Source organism: Lathyrus oleraceus, chromosome 7 (assembly GCF_024323335.1).
Source record: "Lathyrus oleraceus cultivar Zhongwan6 chromosome 7, CAAS_Psat_ZW6_1.0, whole genome shotgun sequence".
Lineage (NCBI taxonomy): Eukaryota > Viridiplantae > Streptophyta > Magnoliopsida > Fabales > Fabaceae > Lathyrus > Lathyrus oleraceus.
Window position 1 is genome coordinate 93,963,834 of NC_066585.1, and position 19,029 is coordinate 93,982,862.

The 19,029-nt window shown below is 35.5% G+C and overlaps 1 protein-coding gene across 1 annotated transcript; it reads left to right on the plus strand.

Annotated features, from left to right (window-relative positions):
* The first annotated feature begins 1,396 nt into the window (after positions 1 to 1,396).
* LOC127107317 (probable WRKY transcription factor 51) lies at positions 1,397 to 14,127 on the plus strand. Its single transcript, XM_051044614.1, has 3 exons — positions 1,397 to 1,690; positions 1,795 to 1,944; positions 13,849 to 14,127. Exons 1-3 carry the CDS (start codon positions 1,434 to 1,436, stop codon positions 14,012 to 14,014), a joined length of 573 nt encoding a protein of 190 aa, XP_050900571.1. The 5' UTR covers positions 1,397 to 1,433; the 3' UTR covers positions 14,015 to 14,127.
* The last annotated feature ends 4,902 nt before the right edge of the window (positions 14,128 to 19,029 follow it).

The window sequence follows — 19,029 nt, forward strand, 5'->3', positions numbered from 1 at the left end:
TCGAAGGTTGGAACTAGCAGGTGTCATTGTGTGACTGTATTCTGCCTTATTCGACTGCTGCTATGCTGGCCAAACTGTTGTTGATTTTGCAGCCGGTACAACCCGATCGGTGGCAGCCCGACCGTTATGTTTGGTGGAGAAATTCGTCCAGGTTTTCTTTTGAAGCTAGTTACGAGAGGCTTTCAGAATATACCAATATTTTTGATGTGTTAGATGGGGTTGTTTTTATTGCTGTAAAGAGGTTGTGGAAGACAGAAACTCCTAGTAAAGTTCTGGTTTTTGGTTGGAGGTTGTTGTTGAATCTCCTTCCAACTAGATTAAATTTGGCGAGACGAGGAACTTTGGTTGGTCATCATAATTTGGTGTGTTTGTAGTGTTTTGGTGAAAATGAGGATGTTGAACATCTTTTTTGTGAGTGTTCAATTTCGTTTTGTTGGTGGCAAAAATCATGTGATTGGCTTCAAGTCGATATGCCTTTGTCGCTAGTTTCTATTAACTAGTGTTTGCAAGCTTTGGAGATTTCTACAAGTGTAAACTCAATTTGGATTTGTCGGATTTTCGGATTAGCCTTATATTGGATTATTTGGGCATGTAGAAATGTTATTCTTTTCGAAGAAGGGATGTTGAATAAGTTTGACAGAATATGTATGATCAAACTTTTGTCTTGGGAATAGTTTCTTACCGTTCAGAAACTTGATAGAAATTTATTGTGGTTAAATTGGTGTGTCTCTCCGACTACGTGTTTGGGGTAGCTTTGTGCCTTATTATATTTTTCTTCATTTTTCATGTATAATATCGGGTTGAACACCCCTTGTACCTCTTAATTCTTTTTTTTTTCTTATAATTTTTTTTATCTACATAACTTTAAATTTAAGATTAAATAGTTAAATCATTTACTCAATCATATTTAATGTTTTTAACTATGATATGTCATTCAATAAGTTATTTAAAACATCTGAGGTGAACTTAAAAATAAATCAAAGTTAGGAATAGAAAATTTAAAGTAATTAACGTTTTATTTATTTTAAAAGAAACTAACGATTTTGTCAACAAGGCAATAATTGGTTAAAATTGACGTGATAATAATAAAGACGCAAGTATAAATTAATTATGATAAACTCATTATTAATACATCTAATGAGAAAATTAAATACAATAATAATATTGGTTATAGAAAGTAACCTTAGGTGCTTCAATTAAAATAACGTCATCATAATGACGTCACCTTAATATCCAAGATAGTGGGCACGTGGTTTATATAGGAGCCTTCATGGAATCCATCCAGGAAGGTGATTGGAACTATCATTCTTAGAAAAGCATAATAAGAAACCATTATTTTTATCCTTCTTAAGACACTAACATTATTTTATAATACTATTATATATATATATATATATAATAAAAATCAATGTCCTATAGTCATACATTCTCCAATGGATTTTTATTTTGTAAACCCTCATCCTAATCCCAATTTTGGTTACTCTACTCATATGAACCATCATGTTCCTTCTTCCTCTTCTCATGAGTTTGTAGTATCCGATTATCTCATGCTTGATGATATTTGGATTGATCAAACACGACATGATCAAGAATCTAGGTCACAAAGTATTGAATCATTAGAGAAAGTAACCTTCGATGATGTCAATCATGAACTTGAACTCAATGATGCAACCTCTAACAACAATAACATGTAGTTTTCTTCTCCTTTAATTTGTTTTATTCTCTTTATTATTAATTGTATTTTTTTTTGCTAATAAAGTGTAAACTTATTTTGGATTTAATGATGTTTTGCAGAAAGTACAAAAATGGGAGTATTAAAGGAAAAAAGGGAGAAGTGGGGCCAAAGATAGCATTTAGAACAAGATCAGAGATTGAGATTATGGATGATGGATACAAATGGAGGAAGTATGGAAAGAAGTCTGTGAAGAATAATCACAATCTAAGGTAAAAAGAAGATGTTTTATAAAATTAATTTCGTACACTTTTTCATTTTTGTGTTTGAACATAGTAACTGATATAGAGTGGAGAGATACTTATAGTGATTCGTGGTCTATTGAAACTAATAATAATTGGAGCAGCTTCTTATAACTAAAAGCTTATCAGCTCAATTTGTTTTAGCTCTTTTTTTTTTAATTATTTAAGTTATATATTTTTACTTTAAAAAATTAATAATTTTTATTACAATAAAAAATAATTTAAATAGTTCTCCGTAAATTGTTATTTTAGATATTTATACTATATTTTTTATTTCAAAGTTTTTAAAAAATATTTAAATTGAAAATTATTTTGAATAATTTTTATAAAAACTATTTTTGAAATATATATATTTTAAAAATTCATGTCATTTTTATTACATTCTATTTCCAATAATTAAGGGTGGCAAACGGGCATATACGCCCCATTTAAGTTTGTTCTGCAAAAAAATGAAGCGGGGTGAGACAAAAATAGTTGAGAGTGAGGGCTTAACATACAGGATCGTTCAGTGAAAAAGTGAGGGTGGGGCGGGAAGTGTTGTGGACATGACACTTTTTACGTTTAAAATTGGAAAATTTTATGTAAATATTTGCATCTCCATAAGACCGAAAAAAAATATGATGGACACATTAGAGGGTGTGAGCCTGAAATCTTAACTCGCCCTGCACTAATGTGCGGACAAAACAGTCATTTCCAACTAGCCAAATTCATTTTGTCACCCCTACCAGTAATGTGTATTTATATTAATAATTATTAAAATTAAACAGAAAATAATATATTTCGGGGCGAGACTTCAAGTTGAGCCCATCGTGCGAGACTCTAGGTTGAGTCTCTTGGGCGAGACTTTAAAAAGTTCCTCAAACGAGACTTTAGGTTGAGTCTCTCGGGAGAGACTTGAAATTGAGTCTCTTAAGCAAGATTTTAAATTAAGTATCTCATGTGAGACTTTACACCATTTTTTTTTCATTAGAGGGGTCATTTAATAGTATACTTCAGGATCTTCACTAATGACAATCGTTCAGATCTTGCGGTGATTCTCCCTATTTCGCTTGGGTGTTTTCCTTCATATATTCAATCAGTTTCAGGGTGCATTTTCTTGAATTGTCCTTGTCGAGTACATTTCCCTCTTGGGGTAAGTCCCTTCAGCCTTGCGCGTAAAGCTATCAAAACGGGCTACTTGTTCCTAAAAAGGTCGGTCCGACGGGCCTCAGACCTTATAGAGTCAGGCCAAAAAATCCATGTTGTAATATAGGCTAAAAAATTACTATCCGAGTCCATCCCTTTACGGGCTTCAAGCTACCCATCCATAAACAAGCTATTTTTTATATATTAATTTTTATACCAAAATAAAAATAAAACCCCATAATCTTTATTATAACTATAATAGAAAATTATTTTATTTAAATATAATATATTTTTCAGTAGTATATTATTTTTTATATATACTATAATATGTTAATACATATTTAAATTGTATAAAATAATACTCAAGTATTTAACATAAGAGAAACTAATAGCATATGAGGAAATTGTGAAATAAAATATAAAATAATTAAATATTAATTTAAATATATTAATGTATAATATTTAAAAAAGAAAGACCGAATAGGGTAGATATAATTCAAAGTAAGGTGAGAAAAATCAATGTGTTGTTTTGAAGTGACACATATAAATATTAATATTTTATTGAATTTATATTTAGGCGAGTCTAGCGGTCTACTCGCGGTCCATACGGGTTAGCCCTAATGGGTAGCGGGTTTTTTAGGATCGGGCTAAAAAAAGCCCTGAAAAAATATGGGCTCTTGGGCAACAAAGGAATGCGAGGTACTTCATTGAAGTTCCAATATTTGATAGCCTCATAGGACGACAAGGATAATTCGTTAAAGTTCCAACATTCGATAGCCTCATATGAGGAAAAAATACTTCATTGAAGTTCAAGTATTTAATAGCCTCATAGGATGGCAAGGATACTTCATTCAAGTTCCAACATTCAATAGCCTCATAGAGTGACAAAAATACTTCATTGAAGTTCCAACATTTAATACAATCAACTCCGTCATTTAATTAGCTCTTAAGGTAAGGTGCCTCATTAAAAACCTCCGTGAGGAAAAAAATTGTCACCTTAATCCTGATGTATAAAGAAGGGTGAAACGTTAAGAGAATACATTGGTGGGCCCAAATACCTCGCATTATTAAATAAAGAAAAGGTAAATAATTAAATATCTCAGGTTGACTAAGTTCTAAGTCCTTAGGATGATTCTTCCATCCAGCTCTTCAAGTTTGTAGGTGTTGTGACACAGTTTCTGCATACACGATATGGGTTTTCCTAGTTATGATGTCATTTTCTTAAGTGGACTGGCACAACCACCTGCCTAAGCACAAGGTATCCTTCTTGCATTTCCCTTGGGACCACTTTGGAGTTTTATCTTCTGGCATCCCTCTTCTTGACGATGAACTTTCTAATGTGGGTGACGTCCCGACTTCTGTCGATCATATCAGCTCCAAACCTAATTTCTCCTTCATTTTCCTCTTTGTTGAACTGAGAATTTATTTATGTGGGTGTGTCTATTTCAACCAGTAACATGGAATCATCGTCGTATACCATTGTGAACGAAGTTTCTTTGTTGGTTGAATGGGGAATGGTGTGATAGGATGACAATACCTCGTGTAGTTGTTCGACCCATATGCCCTTTACATTGTCTAGTTTCCTTTTTATTCCACTTAATATCACATTATTTGCTTACTCGGCTTGCTCATTTGCTTGAAAATGAATGACCGAGATGAACTTAACTTATATTCCCAAGTCATGGAAAAACTCTACCACAACCAAACTGGTAAATTGTGTGTTATTGTCTGAGATGATGACTCTTTGCAGGGTAAGCCTGCATATGATTTGTTGCCAGTAGAAGCTTCGAACCCTTCATGTTGTAATCTTGGAGATGCCATTTTCCTCGATCCACTTTGTGATGTAGTCTACCCCGATGATTAGGAACTTCATTTTCCTTGGATCAAGTGGAAAATGACCTAACATGTCCACGTCCCACTCATAAAATGGCCATGGTGGTGTGATATAGTGAAGATTTTAAGTTGTTATGTGATGTAGGTTAGAATGTCTCTGGAACTTATCACATTTTTTGACAAATTCTACAATATCTTTCATCAGGGTGGGCCACTAATATCCTACCCTTTGTAGCTTGTGGGCAAGCACTTACCTACCAATATGATTGTCATACGCCTCTTGGTGAACCTCTGTGAGGACTAAGACAATCTCACTCTTCCCGGACATCTTAGCATAAGGGTAACCTTTCCTATCTCATACAATTTCTGGATGAGGTTGCTTCAATAATGTTGATTTCTTCCATTCCAATACTGAGGGAGGTTAGAGTTTCTTGTATTACATTTTAGTTATGTCATGATCTCTTTGCAATGGCGAGCTTTGAGAGGGGATTTACTCGAGAGTTTTGTTCACTAGGCACATATGTTATCTTAAAAGCTTTGAAAAATTCAGATAATTCATGTACCTTTTTTATATATTTGATCGGTTGGGTCTTCTTCACCTGATACTTCCTAATAACCTAGTTTTCTTCCAAGTGAGATTTGCTTCTGGACCAGAGGTTTATTTTTCCCATTTCTAAGGAGAGACTCATGTTGGTGGTGAGGGCTTCATACTCATATTAGTTGTTGTTGTCTTTGAACTCGAACCTCAAGGAATTCTCTATCAATAGGTCATTTGGTCCTTTTAGAACTATTTTGGTGCCACTCCCTTTCTGGTTTAAGGCACCATCTACTAACAACGTCCATACATGGGGGATCTCCTCACCTACTAGCAAAATGAATTCTGCCAAGAAGTCAGCTAAAACTTGTAATTAGATATTCCTTATGGGTATGTATTGGATATCGTATTCGGACAAATCCACTGACTAAGACAACATCCTTCATGCGAGGTATGGCTTATTTAAGACTTGGCGAATGGGATATTTAGTTTTGACCACTACATGATGTCCTCGAAAATAAAGTTTGAGCTTCCTTGTAGTTACCAAGACCGCCAAAGCCAACCTCTCAATTTTTTGGAAACTCGCCTTTGTACTTTTGAATACCTTGCTCACGAAATAGACTTGTGGTTTAGTTTTGTCCTTCTCCTAGATGAACATGGAACTCATCGTCTGATTAGTGACTGACAAGGAAAAATAGAGGGATGTGCCCGCTTTTGGGCGTGTTAGTATGGGTGGCATCGCCATACAAATCTCCGCTTGGTGAATTCCTCCTCACACTCGCTTCTCCATTCGAACGTCTCCTTCTTTATCAAAGTGGAGAACAAGTGGAACATTTTGTCACTTACAGAGGAAATAAAATGAGTTAGGGCGGCTAAGAGCCCATTTACTTGTTGCATCTCCATGACGCTATAAAGGTTCCCGATGTTGACGATAGTTTGGCATTTGCTAGGGTTTTCCTCGATACCACTTATGGTTAGCATAAAACCCATAAATTTACCTGTCTGAATGCCAAAAGAACACTTGGTGGAATTTAGGCGCATGTTATACCTCCTGACTTACTCCAGATGTCATCCAAGTTTGCGCAATGACTTTCTCCCTCTTAAGTCTTTACGGTCATATCAACGATGTAGACCTCCAAGTTCTTCCCTATTGTCTTTGAGAATACAATATCCATTAAATGTAACACCCTATAACCCTGACTCTTTATGTATAAAAGATAAACATATAATTTCTCAAATATAGGTGTTACACATGTTCAACACGCATTCTTCATCAACGTAATAACATAAAACATGCAGCGGAGTAACATATCAAAACTTCAAATAATTCATTTCTTGGACTCAACATAATTTACTTAATTAAATAATCCAAACGACTCAAGAAAATAAAACATGTCACAAAAACAACATGTCCCTAGTGTTATATATCAGAGAAGAATGCAAAAATATTAAGTAAACTCAACAAAACGATAAATAAAACGAAGTAGACATCTATGATAATTCTTCCACACAACAACATCTAATGCTTCTCTACCTGAGTATCTGTACCATCGGCCCAACAAGTCACACAAACAAACAGAAAGGGGTTAGAAATACGTTCATAATGTTAACAATGTAAAAAATAGTTAGGATAATATCATACAGAATATTCACCAGCACATAAATTATTCACAACAACAATAATCACCTAACAATGCAAATATACATGCAATGCGATCAACACCTCGACTCTAATGCATGTGGTACCAATCCTGGACATCAGAGTTATGGTACTGATTTCGTCCACTTACCAATGGTTCCCTTTCGAACCTTGACTCGTCAGTGGTCCCCTCTTTTGGACCAGAGACTCGTCATTGGACCGAGGTCCATACATCTATCACCAATACATATGATGCATGATATGTAACAACACCATACATGTGCAATAATCACCACAAGTTCCTCTTTAAACCGTAAATCATCGCCCAATAAGGCAACCTTAATAGTTTTTATCTAATTACATTTCTCAACATATACATATAATTGTAACTCGATAATATATATGTAATCACAACTCAACGTGTAATTATATATACAACACTCACTAACAGGGAAAATGTTAACATATGTGCTCAACGACACTCATCAATAGAGTAAACATATTCTTACTTATGTAAGCTCATCAACAGGGTAATCCTACAACCCTTACACTCAACACGGTCAACTCATAACCCTTCAGATAAATCATTATAACCCATCATTATTTACCTTTGGCTATAATACTACCTCATGCCTTTGACAATAGTTACCTTAACTCTCGCCTCAAACTCCAAAGTCACAATAATTCTGCTATTTGAGAATTTTCTCCCCATAAATCTAAGTAATAAATATCTTCAACTCTAAACTTATCAAAAGGACTTTAAACTCTTTCCTAAACATTTTAGACTCAACTCTAAAAATATAAAATACCTCAAACTCAACTCTCTTAATTTAAATCAACTCTAAAACATAATATCTAACTTCAAAATAGCACCAAAAATCATGTACTTATGATAAAATTATGAAACTCTCCAGTTTAAAATATCATTAAATCCTCTTTGTAACGCAACTGACTGCACCTCAAACGGACTTACGAAACTCAAGTTACACGTGAAATACGATGACTAACACATGACTGAAATTTAACTACGCCTCTGGTATAAACACCAGAGAACTGCTACTATTGTAACGCCCCTAAACCCAATTTCCCCACCTTAACAAAAATATTATTACATTAGCTTTTTAACACAATTGACGACACATCAAACAGACTTATGAAACTCAAGTTACTCTTGAAACAAGGGGGGTCAATCCCCTTTTATGTCTACCTGTATTTTTCTCCATATTGAATAGATTTAAAAATTGCCTATTTCGCCTATTTGATTTCTAACCACCCTAAAAAACACAGATAAGCAGTCATAACAAATAGGGTACAACTATTTCAATTTTATATTTTTTTCCTTAAGGCGTCACCACAGTTCGACAATCAACACCAATGCATCAACATAGCAAATCAATTTACAAATTATATAATTTCATTTATTCTTGCCTTATGGGTAAATATTGTTCATTCAATCAATCTTCTTTATCAAAAGGCATCAGCAGAGTTATCAATAGGGTTATCAAAATTAGAGTACACATCAACTAAGAATTCATATCATACTCGAGAGTTAAAACATTTTCAATCAATCACCTCAAAGGGTTTTGCCCAATCCCCCATTTGGCTACAAATAAATTATCAATTATAGGTTATAGTAAAAAGGGAGAAGACATAAGGGTAAGGTCCCCTCATTATCCCTCTCTTTAACCACTCATATATGAATAAATCTCCTACCTCGAATTTGCAGATCGGTGAAAACTTTTGGCCTTTTCGGATTCTTCCTCACTCTCCAAGGTCCCTTCCTAGGTTCTGCCTCTTTGCCTCTTTTCCCAGAATTTTCACGATCCCTCTATAGTTCCCCTCAACTTATCTATTTATTTACCCTAACTTAATATAAATCTCCTTTCACCCCCTAAACTCTCCTCACACCCCTACTCTCTTTATTTTTTCCCTCCCTAAAACTCTATTTTCTATCATTTTATTTTAATTCAAATATTACTCTATTAAAATAACACAAATCTCTAATTTTTCTATTAAACTCAATCATCCCAATAAACTGATTAAATATGATTAATTAATTAAAACATTCAACAAATTATTAAAATACTCCAACACCCAATTAAATAATTAATAATAATAATAAAATATTAACACTATTTAAAATTAAATTGAGGCGTTACATTAATATCTGGTATGTGGCACATGTGTTCTTCAGTCTGAAGGTCATGACGTTGTAGTAGTAATTGCCACGATTGGACATGATCGTCGTTTTGGGCACGTCCAAAGGATCTAACTATATCTGATTGTAGTCAGAGTACACATCCATGAAACTAAAGGTCTTGTAGCTTGAGGAACCTTCCATTATCATGTCAATATTGGGTAGCAGGAATGGATCCTTAGGGTAGGCAGCGTTCAATTCGCTGAAATCAACACACATTTGGCACTTGTTCTATGACTTCCGAACTAGGACCATGTTAGCCAACCAGGTTGAATATTTGAGCTCAATTATAAAGTATGCACTCTTCATATTTTCAACTTCCTCATAAATCTTCGACTGTTTCTCCTCGCCCACTTTGCGTTTTCTCTAAGATACATGTTGCACAGTGGAGTCAATGGCAAAGATATGGCATACCACTCTGGCGTTTATCCCTGACATGTGGATGGACGTCCAAGCAAAAAGATCTATATTCCTTTTCAACAGGGCAACTAGTGCCTCCTCTTCTGTTTTAGATAAGGAGGTGCCTAGTTTGGTGACTTAAAAGTCTTGTGGCCCAATCTGGACCTCTTTCAGATCATCTACGGGATTTAGCCTTTCATTTTCCATCTCTATCCAGGGATCTAAATTTATCGTCATCGTCCATTGCGTTTTTGGCAGAAAAGCGACCACTGCCACTACCTTTGTTAGTCTTATTTCAAACTACTCTAGCAACATTCTTGAGCGGTTTCTTAGTCCCACTGAACCAACCCAATTCTCTCGTAGGGTATCAGGTATTTCATGCTCAGATGCAAGGTCGATAGTGTAACACCCTTCTAAAATACCCCAAAATTTAATTAAAATAATAAACATATATCAATCAGAGTAATTATGCCATTCAAGGGTGTCACACAATTATTCAAACTATTCACCAATTATAAATGTCATGCTCTTTATTAATTCAAAACATAAGTGTTTGCATAAAACGCAACGGATAGAGATCTCCTCAATCATGTAAAACATGTAACATTCACATGTAAATTATTCAACAACATGAAACATCCCATCCCGATGTTACATCTATCAGAGCACGACCCACTAAGGAGACTACACTAGACTCCAAGCATTCGCTTCTACTCAACTCATTTCTCGTTACCTGAAAAATAGTTGTAAGGGTGAGTTCCTCAATCAATATAATAAGCATTATAGAATATAATGTCATGTTAAGTAATTTAACACATTAATCACCCTAACCGCAACATACAATCAGTAACAGCACATCAGCTCAACATCAACATAAAGCACAAGTATAATCTCAAATCAACATCCATTCATATTATACGCCATACATACATTATGCAATGAGACTCCACACATGCGGTACCGACTATTCTTGAACATATAGTTCAAGCTCACCGATCCCTCCAGATACGGCTACTAAGCTCACTAGTCCCACTCATTTGAGACCCAGTGACTCACTCACTAATTCCTCACCATGGGAATTAGCTACAGCCCCGAAGGCTAGACTATGCACACTAATCATCTAGCATGCAAACATCAACAACAAACCCACAATGGTTCACTCACTAATTCCTCACCATGGGAATTAGCTACAGCCCCAAAGGCTATGCTATGCACGCTAATCATCTAGCAAATGCAGCATCAACAACAATTCACACTGGACATAAGCTCACACTCTAAGCCATACAACAGTCCATTCACAATTACAGGCATAATATATACATTCACATTATTATGCATGCCATCATACATCATCAACACATGTGTCAACACATCATTATCATGCAATTCAATTAAACACAGTATTAGCTCACTCTACTAATACCTATACTGCTCAAAACAGCGGGAATAATCCCTATTACATCATACGCCAACATAGGCCAACTCTCAATTATGTACACAACATTAAAAAGCCAATTTTTCCACTCTGCAACAGTGTTAACCGGTTAACGCCCTGGGTTAACCGGTTAACGCAGGCAAAACACGCTCACTGCCCAAAACTTAACAGTGTTAACCGGTTAACGCTCTGGGTTAACCGGTTAACGCAGGCAAAACAGCACCAATTTCACAAATTATAACAGTGTTAACCGGTTAACACCCTGGGTTAACCGGTTAACGCAGACAAAACAACATTTCCTGCGCTAACACAAGGCAGAATGCAGAATCCTCCGCATTTTCCGCCGTTGGAGGACTTCCGGACCTCCGATTCCGATTCCGTAAAAAGCTATACCTTCGAAATTTCACAACTAACCCAAACACAGATTTAATTACAGTCTACATACAATTTATCCAACATGATTCTTCAGCATCAACAATCCCAATTAGGGTCAAATAACGGCTTATCACTACCCATTACATATTATCCCATAATACCCATTAATCGACGATAAACCCCCCTTACCTGAGTTAATCGACGAATCTTTAAGCTCCAAGCTCTTCTCTCTTCAACCTTCAGCCCTTGCTCTGTCTCTTTGCCCTTTTCCTCTTTCACGATCGTTTCTCTGTTTTCACGTGAAACTTTCTTTTTACCAAATGGGATTCTTTCTCTTATTTCCAAAATATATATATTTTCCAAATAATAGTAATAATCCAAAAATAATAATAATAAAATTTCCAATTATTTAATTAAATTAATAAATAAATTATTAACTCAATTTAAATAATTATTTTATTATTATCGGGGTGTTACAGATAGGGCATCCCCTAATAAGATGAGTGTGGTTTACCCCCATGATAATATTGTACGGAGAAGGAACGTCAACTAAGAGGTATTTGACCTTGATTGTATTTGTGTTCTCGTCCAGCCCAAATGCCATTTTGAGCGTTATGTGGCCATTCACTTGCACGATCTTGCGAGAGTCAAACCAAGGAACCTCGAAACATATGGATGTTATTTGAATCTAGTTTGAGTTTATCAAATGTTTCCCAAATCAGGGTTGCTGCTGAGTTTATAGGGTCAACCGATACCCGCTTTATATGTCCCAATTGTCATACTCCATTGTTATGATCATGGGTTCGTTGTTGTGATGGTGGATGTCAATGCTTCTCTACTAGAGAATACAATTTAATGTTCATATTTCTTCTTAAAGTTATGTCCATGGATGACATGTAATTTGTTCGTCCTATCGCTTATCGAGCATACTTTCAGCGAGAATAACTAAATTCTCCTTCTCCGAAGAACCTTTCAGCTATGGTGTTAACAAATGCATCTGTGTTGATAGATGTTGTGGTGCCTCGTTTTGCCATCATGTTGAAGAAGATGATTGAAGTAGATGATGGAATGAAAAGATGGGTGTGACCCATGCCAATTTTACGAGGGCCTCATGATGGGTGCCAATTGTACCTGCTAAAAGGTACAATGGGGGACAACCCCCTTATTGTGCAGTGTTATCTGAGAGTTTTAGGGTTGTAGGATTTTTTGAGTGTGATGAAAGTTCTCCCAAGTACAGTTTTGGAGAGCTCCTATGTGTATTTCTCAGAGAATTTTGTGAGCTTTTTCCCCTTCAAAAGATTGGGTATATTTAAAGCTTTTTTGGACCTAGGCTAAAGTGTTTTTCCCAACTCCACAACCAGCAACGTGGAACAAAGAAGACTCATTCTCCCTTACATCGTAGAAGAACTATTATCCGTCATTGACTAAGATTTTCAGTTAGTTGCTACTTGGACATGTCATTCCACTTACATTTTATGAATGGGCTACATCGAGCAAATGGGTTATGGAAGCCAACTCGGGTAATTCAAACCCAAAAAATTGACTTTTAAAGATCACGTTGAGAGAAGTGAAACTCCCAATATTCGTTCATTTAACTTAATTTGCCCATGAACCCTCCTCTGTCGGTATAGTAAAGTTATTCTAGTACACAATTTAAATCAATTTTTTTAAGTAAAAAATTTAGAGAAGAAAACATTCTTTATAAAATTATTCTTAATAAAAATATATTGTATTATAAAAATCATCATTTTTTAAAACTGAAATAAATACTCTAAAATTTGTTCGTTTTATTTTAAGTCAAATAGTAGTTAATTAAATCATGAAATTTAACATCTTACAAAATATATCCAAAAAAAAAAAGGAAACTTAACTAAATTGCTTTTATTTAGACTTTTGACTAAGTACGCCATGTACGATAGTGTTGGATTAACGGCATGAGATAGGGACTCCTCTGCCTTAACATGAAATTTAAATTAATCAAGTTTTAACAAATGGAATCCACTTTGAAATTTCACTTTTGTTTGCAACATGATTAAAAAATATGGGATTTGGCTAAGTATTTAAAACAAAACAATAAAGTCCTTGTTTCAACTACATATGTAAGTTGAAACAAAAACATATTATTTTAGCTTTTGTTTTTTGAAGTTTCTATTATCAGTTTCACATGGTTGATAAGTATTTAGTATTGACATTTTTGTTCACTTGCCTTAATAGCTTATTTTTCACATCTCTTTCTATAAAGTTGATGCGATGTCCTTTTGAATTACATTTATTAATAAATTAAGACATGTTTTTAGAATGTACTAATTAACAAGCTATTAATTATGATGATACAGGAACTACTACAAATGTTCAAGTGTTGGATGCAATGTGAAGAAAAGAGTGGAAAGGGATAGAGATGACTCAAGCTATGTGATAACAACTTATGAAGGTGTTCACAACCACGACATTCCATTTACCTCCTACTGTGGCCAAATCTCCTTTCAACATTATGATGCATAATTATAATTAGGCACTTTGGTGCAAACTCACATCTTATTTTGATTGATTACTACTAGTGTACGTCCATATATAAATGAGAAATGATTTTTTTTACTTAATAATGATTTTTTTTTTGCATATTGTTTTCTTAATTATATCATATATTTTACTTGAGATCGCCATCTCCTTCATGGCACGGTGTCTCTGCGTGGTTTTTCATCTGATGGTCGGTTTGATTGCTTTTTAGAGAATATTTCTAAAAAGATTGGTTATGGTCTCTTTACTTCTTTTTGAAACGACGGTCGGATTGGATTGATTCTATACTTTTTAAGATTTTTTTCCTTGAAGATGATCTAGATATCTCTTCAGGAAGATGGTAATGTGGGGGAGATGGGTCTTTAGTTTGATGGTAGTCTGATTTGAAATTTTAGGTGGAAAAGGTTTTTTTTTTGTGGAAGCAGCCATTGTCTGTGGAGTTTTTCCATGTTCTCGAGGGAAAACCCATATTCCTATAGAGCGATCTTTGGTGATGGATTCAAAGTGAGAATGGTATTTATTCTGTAGCTTCAGCCTATTCTCTCATGCTTTCTGTTAGTTTGCCCTTGGCTCTTCTATTTCTTCTCTCAACCGTTCCTTGTCTCTTATCTGAGAGAGTCTCGCTCTATCTAAAGTAGTGGTCTTCTCCTGACAATTGTTGCATGAAAAGATCCCTAAGGGCGAACTTTCTCAAGCGATGGGTGATTCTAGACTCGTGTGGTTGTTCTTGTATCTTATGTTCGGTGGGAGAGGAGTCATCTTCTCATCTTTTTGTGACTTGCGATGTGGCGAAATGCATAAGGCATAAGGTTTTTGGATGATTTGGCTTCTTCTTAGTGTTACTTAGGTTGATGTCTATCGTTTTAGATCTTTATTAGGAGGTTTGGTGTTCGATGTAGGCGTAGAGTTAGTTTGGCGTTGAATTGGCATGTGGTGATCGGGTCTTTTTAAAAATTCTGGAATAATGCTTTTTTTCTAAAAGAGTGGTGATCATGGAAGATTTGTTCGACCAATGCACATGTCTTTCTTGGAAGTGGTATCTTGACGGGTCTTCTAGGTACTCTGGTTCATATTTTGAGTGGCGACATGATCCCATCTTACGTGTGGATCATAGTAACTTGAAGTTTGTGGTTTTCCCGTTGTGTGGTGTTGTGTTAGGGGTGTCTGATTGACCTTAGTCCCTGATTTCTAATCTTGGATGATTTCGAGACTTCTTCCTTTTAAATACAAGAGTTGATTTTATTGTTTTGAGCTCTTCGTATTGTTTAGATACAACTATGTTAGTTTTTATTTGTTTGGATTTCTGTTTATTTTGATGTTTTCGTCGATTTGTCCTGGTATTCCTGACATCTTTTATCCAGTTGTACTTGGTTTTTAAACATTTATTTTCCATATATATATATATATATATATATATATATATATATATATATATATATATATATATATATATATATATATATATGGGATGATCAACTAAAATACTATGGGATGTTTGACAATGACAAAACAAATTTGGAGGAAGTTTCTTTAGAAATTAGAATACTAAAATAATTCCTTATAGTAGACTTATTTTTAGGTCAAAAGATTACATACTAAAGATTGTACTCCACACACATGTGATATTCTTACACCATAATGAATAATGGTGGATAACAGGCGATTTCGGGCCCCGAACCATCATCCGAAAGAAATTGTTGGTTGGAAAATCTCAACCCATTTATTCCCATTTGACTACTAGGTTCGCTCGTATGGAAGGTCTTATGGATGGCTTGAAACAAGTGAGAGAGAAGAAGAGAATAAAGTTAGTCAGACTTTGGCCATTTGCACCACTGCATGCGTTTGCACCGTCGCATGCAACTGTGTTGAGTCTGACCTGATTATGTCACCGCCTTCAAACATATGTTTTATCGCCTCCAACAACAACCAAACCGCAAGGATATTGTCTTTTTTCGTGCCATGTAAAAGGGTGATAAATGTGTCGCAGTGCGAAAATACTCAAGTGAATAAACGCTCGAAATGACAATGAAGTCGCCACCAAAGTTTTATTTTTAAAAGGTAGATGTCGATAAAATCCTTGAAGAACAAAAATAAGGTCATCACAACCAGATTTAGATTTGAGGGTTGATTATGCGCGGAAAAAGTGTTAACATCCTTCGACATTTGTTGTAACCAACTGGAACCGCTTAATTAGTTTTGAAAGAAATGTCAGCTTGAAATGTTTGGTTTCTTCTAATTATTCAAATTATTTACAAGAATAAACAAGAAAGGACTAAAAAAGATTTTTTATTAGGGTAATTGACGAGACTTTGAATCTCGCTCCTACTTATCCCCAAGTGCGATGAAGAATTCAAAGCTACGAGGTTCTTTGTAGCAAAAATTTATTGGTTGGTTGATTTTAATTGTTAAAATAAGTTTAGTCGGCTATGACGAAAAGAGAAATTCACGCTTGGGCAGTAAACGTTCGTTTAAGAAATCGTTTGATCGCACATGAGCGAAAAAGGAATTGGTTTTGGTTGTTTTTATGTGGAAGACAAGTATTTGAACTAGAACAAGGTGTATGCCTTGCGTTCTCTTACTTGAGGATAAAAGAGTGTGCATCCGATTATTCCCTTTTTAATCCGATTTTATTTATAAAAAAGTTTAAAGATCGTTATTAGTATATAGAAGACGAATGCTCATACTAGAACGAGGTGTGCCCCCCCGCGTTCGATTATTCAGGAAATAAAAGAGTGTACACCCGATTATTCCTTCTTCATCTAATTCTAAATATGAAATTTAAAATTTCGTTATTATAATATTATTTTTATGGAAGAGGAACTCTCGAACTAATATGAGGCGTACGCCTCGCGTTCAATTATTTGAAGATAAAAAAAGTGTGTATCTGATTATCCCTTTTTAATCCATTTTTATTTATGAAAATTTGAAATAAGTAATAATAAATACTACTACTACTGCTACTACTATTACTACTACTAATAATAATAATAAAAGGGGGGGTGCATGCATGAATCTAGGGGTATGTTATTGAAATAGTGGGCTTTTAAGCCCAATAACTCAAAATAGAAAATAAAAAAATTGGGGTGCAGGTCTAAATCCAGGGGGTGCATATGTTTTCTAAAAGTAGGCTTTTGAGCCCAATAACTCAAAATAGAAAGAAAAAAAAAGTGCAGGTCAGAGTCCAGGGAGTTCAAATTGTTGTTATTTGTTTAGTTTTTAATTAATGGGCCTTAGAGTCCTATTTTTTATATAAAGGAAAAGGGGATGTGGTCGAAAAAAGGGGGTGCAGCCGAAAAAAGGGTGGTGCAAATTGCATTTTCTGCATTCTTTTCTCCTTTTTTTTAGCATTGTTTCATCCCTTTTTCTCACTCTCATTTTTAATCATTGAATCAGTAGCATACCAATGATAATTACATGAACACCACTTCTAAACTAACTATAAACTATCACTACAACATGATTATACCTACTTTACATGAATATATACATCAATACTTACAAAATATTACACATAAATATTCCTACAAACTACACTATCATGAAATACTTGTTCTACTAACTATATTTTAAATGATAAAGAAAAGAGTACTTACAAACTCTTAGCACAACAAGTTGGAGAAAGTGAGGTTGTTATAGCTAAGGTGAAAGTAATGGTGTAGTGTCATACCCCAAAATTTGCCCGTCGATATTACAAAGTATTCCTCAAGACCCTCTGACTTGTTCTGCAAGGCACTGACATCAAATGGACAAAAGCCCAGCTCACAACAGGCCCAATCCAAAGGCGGCCCAAAATAGCTTGCTCGCTAGGCGAGCAGTCCCTTCGCCTAGCGAACATTTCATCATGACACTCGCCCAGCGAAGCATCAGATCCAGAAAAAGCCCAGAACTAGCTTGCTCGCTAGGCGAGCAATTCCTTCGCCTAGCGAAGCTTGCGAAAATCTGAAGTTTTGGACCTCATTTTAAGCCCGTTAGGTCACCACCTCTACTACTATAAATATCAGCTCCTCAGCCACGAAAATAACACAGAGACCCAGAGGGAGAAACACAAAAACACACAAACAGACGGACGAAGGACGGAAACCCTGGTGCAAAAACCCTGCTACCCTGAAGGCAGCCCATCCGCGCCGAAGCCGCCGCCGCCCAATTCAATCCGGCCTCCAAGCAATCAATCCCTTTCACTATCGCAATTGCACACAGGTTTGCATATCACCGCTGTTTTACGTTTCCAATTGATGGTCTTTACATACACGATACATTCCGATTAAAGTTTTGATATGTAAGTATGAATATCCTGTATAATTGTGTATGCTATGTCTATAATCAAATGCCATAAGAGTGCAGGTTTTCGGAAGTTGTGCTGCTGCCAAATTCCAAACCCGTGGCCGCTCGCTAGCTCATCGCTAAGCGAGCCTGCAGCGAGCCTTCGCTGAGCCTTCGCTAGGCGAAGCAGAGGCGAACGGGACAGTGGCTGCTTTGTCTCTTTGTTGTCCATTTTATGTTTATCTAATCATGATTCTGCATCACTTGGCTTGAATTCCTGACTGTTATGTTTATTTTATGGTGCAATTTCCAATTGTACTTTATCTCAATGCTCTAATCCGTGTGTTGCATGGTGTAAAGGCTAGCATACTTCCAAAGAAATAGCCGGCTAGGCATGCCGCTTTAGGTGTGGACATTCTTGAGGAGATGGCTTTTGGATGACCTAAGTTTAATGTGGAGATTCATCTTGAATCACCAAGCTTGATTTTTAATGTATTGATTTCATTGATTTACTGTGGACCTAATTACCTAACTGATTACGGCTATTTAATTAATTGTTAAAATCCGGACTTTAAATAAATAATATCGGACCTCTCTTTATTACCCCATGATTACGTAATACGGTCATGTCCCGCGAATATGGGGATATCCTTAGCAAAGACCCTTCGGTTAAATCATCATAGTCCCTCGGACGTTGCCTTCGAAAATACGATTTTGTCCCTCGATGACCCTTCGGTGTA